We start from the raw sequence: 16,332 nt of genomic DNA, 5'->3' as shown, positions 1-16,332 counted from the left end.
TGTGAGATGGTCCCTGAGGTTAGAGATCATGCCCATCTTAGTCACCGTTGGGTTTGTCAATACAACCCTTGGCATGTAGATACAAACTGTTCGGCACATGTTTGCTGAATTACTAAATGAGGGTGACCAGGGCAGAGTTTTTCAGACAGCTCTTAATATTGTGCCTTTTCCTGAACGTCTCTCTCAGACAAAGCCATTTCAGTTCTACTTCATGATGCCAGGGCTGAGTTTTCTCAGCAGATTTTGTGCCACTTTGGATGATACCAAGGAAATAAGCATAGACCACAGCATCAATGGGTCTCCTGTCAGGAAGGCGCTGGTACCACATCAACGTCTGAGCCCCCAAAGACAATGCCAGCAGTCCACCCGAAAGCGAAGTTTCTACCTGAACATTTATTCCACAGTCATAGAAACTGAAGATGGAAAAGACTTGAGGACATCTCGTCCATCCACATGGTTGTACAAGAAAAGTGGCTGGAGCAAAACAGCCTGTTCACGTCATGCTCACAAGACAGCATTTCAGGTCTTCCTGGAGCGGAGCGATTGCAAACACGTTAGAATGAAGACACAATGCAAACACTCATTACAAACCTTAAGAAAATACTTTTAAGTACATTATTTTCATAAAACGATTAGAAACTAAACTAAAAAAAACGAGGGAATCCTGGATTTGATGGATGGTGTCAGTGGGCAATGAGCAATTAAATCCTGAAGATGGTGAAGTGGTTTGATGACTAGAAAGCAGTTTCTTTTGAGGACTGGCTAGGTTTCCTGGTTTGCTTATCAAAAATCTGAGTTGGGAGGAAGAGAGGCTTTGCGTAGTTTCCCTTCCTCCTCTGTCCACACCCAGGACGTGCTCACTAGCTGCAAGGCTCTGACAGACCCACTGCCCAGGTGATGAAGCTCTGTTCTCAGTGGCAGCTGCTCCACTGACCACTTGTCTGGTTGTCATGGGAGCAGCAGGTCCTGTATAGAGTTTGTGCCACAGCAAGATCCATGAATAATGGAGAGTCACTTCCAGGCACATGAAAGACCTCAACTGACTGGGACCCTGTGGCTGCCTCACTTGTTTGTCCCAGTCATTCTTCCAACTTGTCTTTGTTGGAGGAATCCCTTGTCCTCTGCCTTGAGGCACCCACACTCTGGGGCCCTGATCCTTATTTACATGAACCGATCTGTTCTAACTCACCCCATCATACTTTAGTGTGTGCTTCCTGTGCCAGGAGTGCCTTGGAAAACAGGGTTGGGGGTGTGCGACATCATCATGTCCCATGCCGGGGTTCCCAGCACCGGGGCTTGGAAAGGAGTGGCTTCCTGAGCTCATGAAGTGAGAGCCCACAAAGGAGGCAGGCAGCAGCCGCCTCTACTCTTGCTTCTTTACCCAAAGACCGCCTGGCCAGGACTTCTGATCTTTGCATGGTTTGAGCCTGAGGGGAGTTGACGGAGCAGAGGTGGAGCAGAACAGAAAGGAGGGTTTTCAAAGGACCCACCATTTCATGAAATCTTTTTACAAAACACAACACGCTGTTTCACAAATTGCAAAACACTGTTCAATCACTACCAATAAAAATAATCATCGCTACTTAACATGGAGACTGCTTCATTTCACCACAAGCAAGGATGCTTTGTTTTTAGGTAAATGCCTGCAGGACCTGGAGGCATCACAAGCAGAGCTGATGGCGGTGCACCTGCTGCCAGCCCCTGCTGCTTTTTGCTGCATCCTGGCCCCAACTCTGGCCAAGCGGTTCCTCAGGGGACACCCGAGGAGCTGTGCCTGGGTTCTCTGCTCCGTGGAGAGGCAGGGTGGCCTGGCATGTCATCACCTGCTCAGAATGCCTCAGTAGAGAAGCTTAAGGTAAACCCGATATACAAAAATCCAAACTTACAAAACTGATACATTAAGGGACAATTAATTGCATTACAAAAGGATTCTTTACAAAAGAATTCACCTCTGGGTTCCTTTAAGTCGCCAGCTTCTCAGGTACAGTCAGGAGATGAGCTGAGTTATAAAAATGTCCATGTACAATCTCAGGAGCATGGCTGTTACGTGCATTGAGGTACACCTGTATAGCAGCCCCCCAGCAGCCCCGAGGGCAGGGGAGATGGGTGGGATGGCTAAGGGGCTTAATCTTTCAAAGGCAGTTGCAAATCTCCTGGGCCTGGGGTGAGACCATGGGAGTATAGGGCATTTCAAAGCAGAATTGTCCTTTCTGCTTCCAGGGCTCACCAGCTCCCTCACTGCTGAACTGTTTTGTGGGTGAGTCTGATGAAGTCTAATTTGAGAACCCTCCCACCTCCCTCATTAGTATCTCTGTGCCTGCATCCACCCCTGGGTTTTCTTAGACAATTAACCGATTGCTGAAATGTGATCTAATTACAGCTTAGGGTGTTATCTTTCCCTGGGAGACTAGGTCACTCTTGGCGGAAATGCAGGGATTCCATTCAACAGTAGACTGTGCCTTTCCAGTGATCGGCAGCTGGTGCAGGGCACCAGGCCTTGGTATGGTGCTATGAACTCATTGTAGGCCTCCACATGCATTGGGGTGCAGCAAAGAGTACTGAGAAGATAAAGCAAATCACTGAAACACAAGGAAGTCTAGTCCCAAATGGGGCCCAGGGTGGGAGGGGCTGTACGGAAGGCCAATTAGCAGGTGAGTGCCAAAGTTCTGGTTTTTTTTTTAAACTCTCAAAAAATGCTCTTCTCACTTCTCCCATTGCCTGGGAGAGTCACGTTTTTAGAACAGTGTTTCTTGAAGGGTAATTTTTGGACCACACGTGATAGTCACCTGGGGGTGTTGGATAGCAGGAGGTTTCTGAGCTCACCTCCGGTCTCTCCCCTGGTCCCCATCCAACCTCTGGGGAAGGGTCCTGACAACCAGCATTCTAAGGAGTTCCTGGACGATACCCGTCTACACTAACATTGGGTGCGTAAATTCTCTAGTTCCCATATTCCTTTACCTTCCTGCCTGTCCAAGAAGTTGTACAGTGGGGAAGGGAAGCCTAGACAGAGGGAAGTCAGGTTACTGATATCAACCTTTTAAGGTCATTACGTGGGGCCGGGGAGAGAATCAGAGACCAAACCTGTTTACAGCTCCTCAGAAGAGAATGGGTATAAGGCTGGGAGGCTGACTTGGTTGTTACCAGTACAGACATGAAAAGCACAGAGCACATGTCTGAATGGTGAAGCCTGTGATGTTCACAAGCTTGAGGCTCACTTTGGGGATTCTCAGATCTAAGAGACAGGTGACTGCTAATCTGAAAATGGCCTAGTATGTGGTTTGCAGAACACTTTCACTAAACCCGTGGTTACAATAAGCAGGGATATTCCGGTTTCATCCTAAGGCCACGTCCTTGCTTTGTTTTCCTCTCTTTCTCCTTTACACAAGGCACACACTGTGGTGGAGATGCTTGGCTAGGTCAGAAGGGTGGTCCTATTCATTTCTTAGCCAACATGCTTTTCTGGCCCAGAGCTTGTGTTCTAAAAGCACAATGTCTATTTTTAATGCCTCTCTGGCCTGTCCTCTGTTCCCCGCTCACCACACCCCTGTCCCCTTTCTTCATGGCACGTAAATGTATTCCTACTAAATGTCAGGGTGGTGTCAGAGAGCTAGGGCCTTCTCAGAAACACGGCCCTGATGTGGCCCCATCGCTCCTGGGCCGGCTGTAATACTAGCGAGTTCAGTCCCTGTCCTTAGTTTCTCTAGCTCTGCCTCTGTTCCCATTCAAAATGCAGGAGCGAATCTAGACTGGGGAGTTGTATCAAAAACCACAGCCCTGGGTACCCCTGATCTCTAACCAGCAACCCAGTAAGACACCGGTATGAGTAACAATTTTGTATCTCTTGTTCTTACTGCAGAGCAAGGGCCAGAAACCAGAAGCAGTGCTGTGGCACCTGGTGAAAGGTTGACAGGAGCTGGGGCCGTCTGGCTGTTTCACAGATCCCTGACACCCCTGACTAATTTAGGGTTCCTGCTCTGGGAGGCTGCTACCCTGGAGACCTAGGGAGCGAGCTTGGGAAGAGCCGCTGCTGCAGTTTGGGCTGGGAGAGCGGACCTGACCTCTGAGAAGACCTAGACCTCGGGTTCCCTCTGTCGGTGGTTACCAAAGAGCATCCCAAAGTGTCCGGAGGGCTCAGGGAGGCGGGGACCGGGAGACCGGAGCCTAGGACTCGCGAGTCCGGTGTGTCCGCTGGTACTCCTCCAGCTCCGCCTTCCGGCTCACGGCCAGGTGCAGCTCCTGCCGGATCACCTGGATCTGCTTCTCCAGCTCCGAGAGCTCCTGCAGGGCCGCCCCGCGCAGGGGGTCAGCCCTCCCGTTGGTGGCCAGCGGGGCGGGGGGCTCCCTCCTCGGCGGGAGAGGGATGTCCTGGGGGGTCCGGACGCCCGGCTGGTTCTGTCCTTCCTCCTCACTGAAGATGTATTTTCTTCGGTTGTCGTGACTCTGGTTGCAGGTATTCCACACGGAGAGCTGCCGGGGCCCCGCACTGAACCTAGGAAACAAAGGCACCGTGGGTTGGCCTCCGCCCTGCCGCTCTGAAAGCGCCGCTCCCCACCCACCGAGGGCCGTTTCCGCGCGCAGGCCGAGGGCTGGGTGCGCTCAGCGTGCAGAACAAGGCCACAGCCAGGCTGCGTGCCAGCCTCCCGGGGATGAAGGGAGCCAGCACCGTCCTTTTCAACAGCACTTCAAGGTCAGGTCTTACGCGGCCCTGAGACTGCAGCGGGCGTGTCCCCGAGGCCCATGGACCAGGGCGTCACGCGTGTTTACATGAAGAGCCTCGGATGCCCTTTCAGTCCCTTCCAGACGGCAGGGCTCAGGCATCAGCTCCGCCTTGAAAGAGCCCGTGGCTGGAAACGGTGCTTTAGTAAAACTAAGAATCGGTTTATTGAGCTGTTGGACTCTCAGCACGAGCCCGATGACAGGCACTATAATATGACTCATCTCAGTCCCGCAGCACAGCCCTGATGTTTATGAGTTTGAGGAAAATAAAAGCGCACACGCGGCAGGTTTCAGCAAAGCGTTTCCCATTACGTCACAGGGATGACTTTACGTGGGCTGAGACTGACGGCTCACTTCTGAAGCTTAACGACAACAGAAAAACGCGAAAGCCTCAAGCTCTGGCCGGGATAGTGGAAGGCAAGCAGCAGTCGGTTGGCACCCCTCTATCAGGCTTGCGTGGAGCCGCCCACCCGGTCTCAGAGAGATGGGCGGACAGCCAGGGCGGGAGGGACTGCTGGCCAGGCTCCGGAGGACCTGGCTCTGAAACGCGCTTTGACAGCTGGGTGCAATGTGAAGAGCCACAAGGACAGATGAGAGCCCTGAGTGGCAAAGCTGCAGATCTCCTCTAGCCTGGTTGGAAGGGGAGGGAGGGAGGGGGAGGACTGTGACCACTTTGCAATCTGCCACAGGGCCAGACAAGATAAAAACGCTCTCTGAGGTCCTCGTGTCTTGGTCCCCCCATCCAGATAACGGAAGCAAGATTTTATTACTGGATTCTCACTGGCCAGGAAGAGAAGGGGAGAACCTGCAGGGGGAGGGGGAGGAGGCATGACAAAGCCTCGATTCAGCTTCGTGGCCGGGAACAAAGCCACGAGGACTTAACAGGACGATTCCATGTCACGTTTCCCTGCGGTAGATGGCAGAGGCGGCCACGGCCCTTTGTTTTTCCTTTCATCCATGCCCTCATCCTTATCAAGGGGGATTCAAGGGCGGGAGTCCGCTCTCCCCCCCTTTGGCCTGGTCTCGTGACCGTTTCAGGCAAGAGAAAGTGGCAGAGGTGGCAGGTGGCAGTTCCAAGCCTAAACTTCTAAGAAGCCTCACGCACTTCCACTGCCTCCCTCAGAACCTGCTGCTGCTGTGTGAGCGAGTCCAGACCAGTCCGCTGGACGGTACCAGGCCAGTGGAGAGAGTCCCCAGGCTTCCCGGGTGACCCAGCCGAGGCCATCGCAGACCAGCCGGCCTGAGCTGCTCTCCCCTCCCCACGAGCTGGCTGCAGACACGTGAGCAAACGAGCCAACATCAGCCGAGTGTGGCCAGATCAGTAGTCTGCACGACTGACTAACAGACTCATAGGCAAATCACTGTTGTTTCAAACATTAAATATTGAGATAATTTCTCACACAGTAAAAACTGCTACATGCCACAGGCTCTTTAACATTTCTCCTAGTTTAAGTCTCAGATAAATGAGCAGGGGGTTCAGAGCTCTCCGCTCTCGTGTCCTGGGCTGGGTGACAATTCTGTAATGAATCCACTTAGTGTTCTACCTGGATCAGAGATGCGGTTATAGTTTTCTTCTAGCCTTACGCTTCCCTTTCATTTTTTTCTTCAACTGATTTCCTATTGAGTTTCAATAATTTCAAAACAATCTTATTTGTGGTGTGTGTTATGTGGTTTACAATTTTTGTGTATCTTGGGGTGAGAGGAAAGGGAAAAGGGGGCAACCCAGTGGGGCAAAGGATAGGCCAAAACCTACATGAAATCACATGTTAAAGAAACCAAGGGCTATATGTAAATAGTCTCTTGCAATATCTACCTTTTTCTCTGCTTTAAAGAAAAAAAGGAGCGACATCAACTTTCATACCATGGCCCCCAATTTCTCCCAGCCTTTCCTCAAGCCCACGTCATGTATGTATTGCTTTATTTCTTCAACAATTATGGAGCACACAGGAGGAATGTCAGGTTGTAGCAGACGTGGGCATTTGAACAGATATTCTTCCAAAATAAAAAAAAAAGAGGGAGAGTTTTCAAGCCAACGAAACTAACTGGTGCCATAGAATGATTCATGGTGGGGAAAACCTGGGAGTAGGGCATCTATCGGCATGTTTTCCTGGTCTGTCCAGACCACCACAGAAATCAGGTACATAGATGTAGCCAATCTGGTTTTCTCCAGAGCTCTGAACACGAATCTGGGAACATAACATACAAGAATAAGCAGAAGCTGGATTCCTGGGCAAACTCTGGTTACTGGCATCACAAGAGCTCTGATAGTCCACAGGTGGCCCTGGACCCCCTGGGGATGCCAGACGACAGATGCTGGGTGTCAGGCTTGGTGTCCAATCGGAAAGAATGAGTGTGGTGCCCTGCTGCGCCCCACAGCGCCGAGGCTGTGTCTTGTATTAAGGCTTTCTCAGCCTTAGAGTGTAATGTGACCAGTGAGTGAACTGGACTTAACACGAAAATTGAGCCAAACAAGCTTCCACCGAGCAACTGCGTAAGGGGAAGGTCTGATACCCACCAGGCCTTCCAGAGGAGACAGGCCGCCGTGGGACCCGAGACACGCGCTGCGCTTCAGAGGTCACAGGTGGGTGCTGGGTCACGGGTGGGTTACAGGAAATGGGGACCCGACATAAGCCATGGGGACATGTTCTGCCTTCTCAAAATAAGGGGTCCCGAAGGGGATTTGCCAAGAAAAGCGGGTAAGTTGAGTGAAAGACACATTTGGTCCTCGATTTAGGCGAAAGAGATGTGCTTGGGAATCACCACAGCTGGAGCTGGGCTCGCTGGGCTTCCCGTTTCCACCACGGCCGGAAAACAAACGCTTCGTGCTTATGAGATGGTGTCTTTGCTGCTGTGTCTCCTGTGTTCCTCCGGCTAAAAATTTATGTCAAAAATAATTATAGAAAAAGATACATGTAACGTGACAAAGAGTAGCTGTGACTTGATTAGTCTACAGCTTGCGGCTGACAGGGCCGCGGTACATGGGGGGGGGGACCACCGACTGCGCGAGGGGCGCCTGCTCACCCCCGGGGGAGGGGCTTCCCGGGGTCGGGGAAGTGCTTCTGACAGTGAGATGCAACCCGGAGGGAAGGGGCAACCGGAGAGAAGGGGCAACCGGAGAGAAGGGGGCAACCCGGAGAGATGGCAACGGGAGAGAAGGGGGCAACCCGGAGAGACGGGGCAACCCGGAGAGATGGGGCAACCCGGAGAGACGGGGCAACCGGAGAGACGGGGCAACCGGAGAGAAGGGGGCAACAGGAGAGAAGGGGGCAACGGGAGAGAAGGGGGCAACCGGAGAGAAGGGGGCAATCCAGAGAGATGAGGGCAACCCCGAGAGAAAGGGGCAACCCGGAGAGAAGGGGGCAACCCGGAGAGAAGGGGCAACCGGAGAGAAGGGGGCTGCAGCAGTCCCACAGAGGCTCAAGCGAGAAGAACAAATCGCGTTTTCCACCCATTTCCCCTCTGCCCCTGCCAGAGAGGCGCAGCGTCGGGCTTCGTAATTACCCGACAGCCAGGCTTTGAGCCCAGGATCCGCCCTGGACGGCAGGGCCGCTTGGAGGCGATGCCCTCAGCTGGGCGCCTGCTGAGCCAGGAGGGCCGCGGGGCAGCCAGACCCGCGCTCCCCACACCCTTAGCCACCGAACGCACAGGGAACAGTCCCGCTCGGGCTGGGGGGGGGCCGTTTTCATTTCCAAATGTCGCCTGTGCGTCCCAGGCTGTTACTCCCGGTAGTGAGACCTCTTTCTGGGAGTTGGTAGTGAGAGCGCCAGGAAGCGGAGTGAGCAGAACACCCGGCCGCGCACTTCAGCTGTCCCTGGGAGCGTGGGGATGGAGCGGGCGGGGACGTGACAGGAGTTAGTCACCTGCAGCATTCGCTGAGCGTCTTACGTGTATCTTGTACACAAGAGTGATCGCTAAAATAGCTTTATTTTCAGGGCTTTACATGTCTTATCTCATTTAATTCTTACCGCATATCTAAGGAGCAGGCGCTGTTTTTCTCTCAGTCTCACATATGAGGAAACGGGGGCACGGGGAGGTCAGCCGACTTGCCCAGGGCCACGCGTATTGTCAGTGTCAGAGATGGGTGTGGACCCGGCTGCTTGAGTCTAGAGACCACACCTGCACCTTTAACCGTGACAAGTATCACCTATTCTTTAATTCAGTGTTCATATATGTGCAGATATGTTGTCCGGTCTATTTCTATTTGAAATCACATCTGCTTTTACTGATTGTGTTTATCAACAACTTGATCTTAATTTGATCTGAATTATTTACACATAATTTCCCTGTTGAGCACGGAGTCTCAGTTACATCTCCAACTTTTACATTAACAAATCTGAGGAAACCTAGCCCTGGCCTCTTCTTACCTCTTTTCCACACGTTTAGTCTTGAAACGCGGCTGCTTTTCCTCTACAAGCGATGTGTTTAGTGCTCTGTGTAATCTCTGGCGGGAAGAACAGAGTCACACACGGAGATCATTAGAAACACACAGTCAGGGACAAAGTACCAGTGTATCTCCTTACTATAGACCTTGGCCTCGGTAAACAAATTTCCAGGGATGCTTGAAAACAGATCAACATTCTGCCCCTAATCTCAAGAGAACAAGGATTTTAAATATAAATTATTATTCTACCAGAAGGGGAAAAAAGTAATTTGATAGGAAGCTTAGAAATGCTCTGGGTTGTAAAAAGGTATGTGATACAAAGAAGAGCTGTCATGACTAAGGGGTGGCAAAGGGCCCTGTGCACTTGCTAAAAAGGTGAGTTAAAAAAAAAAAAAAGTCTGAACTTTCCAGCAGCCAAAGCAAAGAGGGAAAGAAGGACACTTGAGAATGAGAGTAATCACGTTAACACACAGTGGAGCAGATCACTTGTCTGCAGAGTTCTCCTTAAAAGACCAGATACTTTCCAGGACGAAGGCAGGCAAAACAGGATTGAAGTGTAACCAAACCAATTAGAAACCTACCTGGAAAAAAAAAAGTACTATGAGAACAGAGTGAAGAGGCCAGCAAAACAGATGAATGCGGCAAAAGCGGCCCCATTTTCCGGACCACTGAAAATGCAGAGAACAAAGGCCGGTGGGTTCAAAGGGAATCAGGGACCTCAAGCTCATTTAATGGGTTTCAATTTTAGCAAGAAAAGATTCTGTAGGAAACAAAACTTTCACACCATCTCTTCAGATTGTCGCTATGAAGTGAGACCAGGTTAGAGAACATTTCTATTGCTTCCATTGTGAGCAGCAGTGGAGGGTTACATGAAAGGAAGGGGGCTTTAGGGGAGACCTGAATTTAAGGGGTATGTGAGTGAATGGGGCAGAGGGAACTCTGGGGGTGTCTGCACCACCCCCGTTCTCTTGGTAGCTTGCCATCTGTCGGTCTGACCCGGGCTCCGATTCTCCCGTTACGGGGACTCTGACGGCCGAGACTCCCGCGCACTCACCTGACTGGTGTGGAGCCAGTAGTGCAGCCGAGACTTGCTCTTGATCCGTGGCAGCACCAGCCTGTACACTACGTGCTCGCCGATGGCCGTCAGGACGGACAGGCCGAATCCGGCGACCAGCAGCACGAAGAGCCCGGAGAAGTGCTCGATGCCCATCTGCAAAGTCTGGGGCAAAACGGAAAAGGAACGGCCGTGACCGCGGTGCTCCACTTGGTCCCGCACTTGGTCGTTCTTAGACGCATAATACTTTTTCCTGGACCCGAAGGGTGTGGGAGACTGTGCCTCCCTGTGAGGGGGCCCGGCCAGGACTGAGGCTGCTGCAGAGCACGGGTCCTGGGGTGCCGCTCACACACAGTCAGTGCTTTTGTATGAATTTGTTACACTGCGGCCCTGGGCTTGTGCAGAGGCCCTGAGTCTGGACCATGCTGCAGTCTCCAGAGAGGGACCGAGAGCGAGCCCAAGGAATGAAACGATTTAATACCTTAAAGCATTGACTGGTGATCAAGAAAAGAATTTCTCTCGGGAACACAGGATGAGTAGGTTTCAGGGGAAAAGATGATGGACGAAATAATTTTGAAATTTTATCTCTGGCAGGGAACATGGAGGCCAACTAGTTCCATGTGCTCACTTTACAGATGGGGAACCTGGGACCGGAGAAGTGAAATAAATTGAGCCAGGTCCCCAAATTAGTCAGCCACAGAGGAGAAAGAGGAGGGATCTGATATTTATTAATTGCTTACTCTTTTACATGGAGATACGACCTATAACCACAATTTATAGTTGAGGAAACTGATGTCCCTGCAGCTTTCAAGTGACAAAGTTGTCTGTAAATCCATGTTTGTCTTGCATGAAATCCTGGGCTCTGCTGCAGTTATAGCAACTTTAGCCACAATAACTAAAAGTGGCAGGCGCTCTGCTCTCTAAGAGGACCCTTGGAGTTCTCCACGAAACTGGGATTATTCAGTCATGATATCCATGACAAGCATCAGTCTTGCAGAAGGAAGGACCTTTGATACGTTGAGCGCCTACTATGTGCCAGGCACTCTTCAAAGTACCACTGGATGGAGACAGGAGGGTTTTGTCTTTGTCTTTGATCAGCTTGACCCTGGGGAGGGAGCAAACATGTGTACCCCATGAATCCTCGATCCGCACCCCCTGGGTTCTGTGGAGAGGCTGACTCGTAAGATAAGATTTAGAGTAAGAGTCAGAAAGGGGAGCCTCAGGTGGAAAAGTACGCATTCTAAGCTTATGATAAAAAGGAAAAAAAGGAAAGGAAAGATGAGACTTCTGGCAGAGTGATGCAGGGGGTTGTGAAACAGACTGTGGCTTAGGGGCAGGGGCCATGTGTCATGACGGAGAAACTGGGGTACCAGGCAAGCCCTCGGGTGCCTGGGTGTCATCCCTTTGCTGGAGGCTTTGGTCATCATCAGCATCATCACCAATATATATTTAACACGTAATATGTGGAAGGCACAATTCCGAGCTCTTTATCAATGCAGCAACTTGTCTCATATTCATCACGACCTATCAGGTAGGTACTAGACTATCTCCGTTTTATAGGTGAGGAAACTTAGGAACAAAGGAGTGAAGTAACTTGTTCTGAGGTCACACAACTAGTAAAGGTCAGAGCTGGGGTTTGAACCCAGGCAGCCTGGCTCCAGAGCCTATATTCTTCATCACCTCATTTGACTGATGTGGTTGCTCTTTCCATGCTCTTGAAGGGATTTTCCTTTCTTTTATTCCCTCCACCTCTACTCCTAATCCTGAAGAAACAGCCAGCCAGGCACAGTTCCAGGGCATTCCCAGATCTCCAGGAATTCCAGGAAGGGTATCTAGGGGGCAGGGTTCAGAGGCAGAGCTTGGAGATCTCAGGCTGTGGTGGAGCCTGGCCCATGGAACCTCATTTCCTCCATGAAACTTCTTCAGGCCATGGCTCTGGCTCAAGGACAGGTGTTAGGATCCCTGGTGAACCAATGACTACAGGTGAGCAGGGGCACAGAACATACACCAGGTCCAGGGGCCTGAGACACAGGCTGGAAGACTAGGCAGACGACCTGAGAACGTGGGTGGAAGCCCAGGCCTGGGGAACAAGCAACGCTAGGCTACAGTAGGCTTTGATAAAGAGGTGTACCGGGCCGAGGGCCACACAGGTACTGGAGCTTTTCCTGGGACATCTCCCTGCAGGTGGTGATCAACTGTATAACCTCGACCTCCAGAAAGTATACACAAATGTGTTTGGAAATAGCTTTTGGCCTGCACTTGGTGTCACGTATACAGGAACCAGCTATCATAGAAGGATTCAATGTGCTATTACTGCCCTGGATGGAAAGCAAACTGAGGCAATTCACTTTGGACTTGAACACTAACATCATCGACCACTCAGCAAAACACTGAAGTGACAGGCGCTGCCAAGAGGAGGAGGAGTGGAATTGACGGTGAGTCATCTCGCCTTTAAGCACGCGGCTTCCCGCTGTGTTCTTGTGCCTAACAACCGTCTCGCTTTCCTCTCATTACCTCAATACCAGCTAGACTGTGTTCCGTTTATTTTATACATTTCTTTCTCTAAATTTCTGTTGTTTACACCCACACACTAACAGACAAATAGAAGTAGTTACTTTTAAAAATTGGGCATCTAATATGTGTATTTGGACACCACATATGCGTAGCATGATGTTATAATAACCCTGTAGGTTAAATATTATCATCCCCATTTCTCAGTTGAGGAGACTGAGGCTCAGAGAGATTAATGACCTAACCAAAGATCACAGAGCTAATAACTGGGGAGCCAGGCTGTGGATCCAGGTCTGTCAGCCGCCAAAGCCCATGTTGCCTTTTGAATGAACACCATTTATAGATCCTTTGCTAGCTGAACTCTGTCTATTCCCCATGACAACTTGCAAAAGTTTTTATTCAAAAAACTCACCAGCTGAACGGAAAGCCCACTGTAACCTGCCTGTGAGGTCCAATGGAAATGTTTACATTGTGCCTGAGCCCGAGTGATCCGATGTAGGGCTGCAGCCTCGAGGAGGCCTGTCCCCGAGGAGGCCTGTCCCCGAGGAGGCCTGTCCCCGAGGACCAGGGTGAACGTGCTGTGCACCGGGTGCGCACCTGCCCCACAGTCACGGGAACCCGTTTTCTCATCAGGCGGACCTGGCTCAGCCTGACATACATCAGCGGTCGGAGGAAGGACAGGAGCGATGAATATTCCATGTCAAATCTTTAAAATAAATCTAAGCGAGGCAGACAAAATGATGATTGCCGCTGTGACGGGAGCAGCAACATCACATTCAGAGCTTCAATCACAGCCCAGCCCCATGTCGCCAAGAGCTGCATAAGGAGAGCAAAGAAATGCAAACAAAAGCGTGTTTTTTATTGTCTTCATTGCGTCACCTGCAGCTTTATCTGATAGCTCACAGCCACACACTTCTGGGGTCCCAAGTGCCCAGGAGAGAAGCCTGTCCCAGGATTTAGCCAGGGACAAATCTCGGTCATTTATGGCGTCACCCTGTCTTCCACGAGCTCACGCCAGCCCACCCAATCTCACTTTACTCTTTAATCAGTTAGTGACCATTCACAAAATTGCCTTGCTTACTTATTTTATTTTGCTCAATGGTATTTATACTTATATTTCTTTAGCATTTTATTGTTCATTTACATTAGTACATGTCCATTTGCACTGTGGAGGGAAAGCAACTCTGCATACGGAACCCAGGAACACCCACTAACTAAGCACTGAAGTGGTGTTTTCACGGCTTTGTGTCAGGGGGAAATCCTCGGTAGTTGCCACAGGTAACAGTCCATACATTGTGCATTAGATATTAAACAATGCTAAGGTGTCTAAGAGTGCTTTAGGGATATTTAAGGAAACTGGTTGGAATTTTGGTAGAAGATGGAATTCTTTATTGTTTTCCCCATTTACAATAATGGAAAACGTCCCCTTCCCCCCAATCTGGAAACTCAGCAGCTAACACATTTTCTGGAACAAACTAGATTCAGATAAAGGGAAACGCCTGAACTGTCAAACATTCCTAGTGGTCTCTGTCCAGACCATCAGTGCTCCCAGTGACAGGCAGAGGCTGAGACCATCAATTTTGTTCCTGCCCAAACCTCGCCTTGTGTCCTGCTCAGATGTAGACACTGGAAACATCTGACAGCTGGTTAGATAACTGACTAGTTCTCAAACCTCCAGCAAGAAATGCAGTTTTAAAGTGCTTTGCTCTTCATGTGCCTTAGATGTTCCTGGTTAAGTCCTATGAACTAAGCCTTTCCAGCTCCCAATCCACATCTCCCAACATGCAGCAACTACGCAGTTTCTCTGGTCCTCTAAGTCCTATACTCACCGCTTCCAATTCCCCTCTTCCCCTTCCCTTCTGGACCTACTCCAACCAGGCTTTGTCCCCACCCATAACCTAAACGACACCCATCGGAGCCACCAGTGACCTTCACATGGCCAAATCCAATAGTCAGTTTCACCTTATTGTGTACCAGCCTGGACACTGCTGATTATCTGATCTTCTTTGGTACATTTTCCTCCCTGTTTTGGGGACACCTGTTTGTTACACTTCAGTCTTGTTTGTTGGTTCTGCCCCATTTTTCTGACCGTAAACACTGGCAGGCCTTCAGCTACTTAGCTACACTCATTTTCTTATCCAGACTCACAGCTCAAAATACCACCTATATGCCAATGACTTCCAAATTTATACCCTCCCCAACTCCAGGCTCGGATGGGCAGCGATCAGGGGCTGCGATCAGGGAACTTCCCATCCCTCCCCGGCCCTGGGGGCTGGGCCACCCCCATCTTCTCTAACCTGGAATCAGCTCAGCAGCCTGGCACTGCCCCTGTTGCTGGGGAGATGCCTTCCCTGCTCCTTGAGCCCCCTGAGCCCCTGCCCCTTCTAGGCTGGGCAACCATCTTTTAGCCTTGGCCCTGGGGCAAGGCTACATTAGGTCCACAATCTGCTACATTAGGTCCACAGTGCAGTCTTTTGAAAAATCTTAATTTATTATTAAAACTCAGAAAACATTTTAAAAATTAAATTTGAGATGATTAACTATAATCCTTTTGCAGAATTATGGTTATTTTAACAATTACTTCCTATTCTTCATTTTCTCTTCTGAATTATGACCTTATGCATATTTATTTTCCAGGGTTATAAACATAACATATCACCATTATTCTTTTTAAAAAACTTAATATTATTTTCTAAAATTTTATGGGTTTACACAGTCATTTTATTTATTTTAATGGCTTTATATTATCACCTGTTTTACCATAACTGACTTAACTACTCCCAAACCATCAGGTGTATAGTTTTCTCTCATATTATTTACTTATATATATGTGATAAATATTGCTACAATAAAAAATGTGCATAGCATTTAAAAAAATTATTCTTTCCATATTTTATTTTTTATTGAATTTATTGGGGTGACATTGGTTAATAAAATTATATGTTTCAGGTGTGCAGTTCTACAGTCCATCATCTGTATACTGCATTGTGTGTTCACCACCCCAAGTCAAGTCTCCTTCCATCGCCATCTATCCCCTCCTCACCCTCTTCTGCCTCCTCCCACCTCTCTTTCCCTCTGGTAATCACCATATTGTTGTCTATAAGTCGTGTTGTTTTTTTCTTAATCCCTTCACCCTCCTCTCTCCTCTCTGACAGCTATGAGTCTTTTTCTATTAAAAAATGATTTTTGATTCTTTCTTTATGTATTGCAATGGGTAGGACTACCAGGTCAGGTGCTGTTGCTGTTTGGCACTTGGTGGTGTGTAAGACGGGGACTGGGGAGTGTAAGCGTCATTCTCAGTGCTGCCAGCGACACCCAGGCACAGATGCTCACATGCTCTACAACCCTGCTTTATAATCAATGGTGTTTCCCTCTTTTAAACATTCTCCCTTGTATTTATCCAATTAGCCAGGCTAGTTTTCATGTTTGTTTTTCCCATCCCCTTTTGTGTGAATCATATATTACATCCTTTGCCCAATTGTGCACTTCAGAAAAGTTTGAAAAAAGCTATTAACCCCTTTGCTAACTTGTTACATGTTTCTCCATTTTCAAATTTTCCTGTTAGCTTTGTTTTGTTAGATTTTATTACACAGCAGTTTGAAATGTCACACAGTTGTGTTTGTGTTATTGTAAACTCTTCTGTTGTTGTAGTCATTAAAAATATCATTTG

At 49.4% G+C, this 16,332-nt stretch overlaps 1 protein-coding gene across 2 annotated transcripts in view; it reads right to left on the bottom strand.

Moving 5' to 3' along the window:
- Nucleotides 1–373: 373 nt before the first annotated feature.
- GRIN3A (glutamate ionotropic receptor NMDA type subunit 3A) overlaps nt 374–16,332 on the bottom strand; it is a 125,924-nt gene continuing 109,965 nt past the window's right edge. Inside the window, exons 7-9 of one of the 2 annotated variants that reach the window (XM_081151830.1) lie at nt 10,152–10,316; nt 9,081–9,157; nt 374–4,489 (exon numbers count right to left, since the gene is read on the bottom strand). In XM_081151830.1, coding sequence (XP_081007956.1) covers nt 4,162–4,489; nt 9,081–9,157; nt 10,152–10,316 — 570 coding nt within the window. In that variant the 3' untranslated portion in view covers nt 374–4,161. The remainder of the gene's footprint in view (nt 4,490–9,080; nt 9,158–10,151; nt 10,317–16,332) is intronic. The other variant, XM_081151831.1, reaches the window with a different exon arrangement.

The sequence above is a fragment of the Miniopterus schreibersii genome (assembly GCF_964146895.1).
Source record: "Miniopterus schreibersii genome assembly, chromosome: 11".
NCBI lineage: Eukaryota > Metazoa > Chordata > Mammalia > Chiroptera > Miniopteridae > Miniopterus > Miniopterus schreibersii.
Note: the sequence above shows the minus strand (reverse complement) of the source record. Positions and strands in the feature narration are given on the sequence as shown.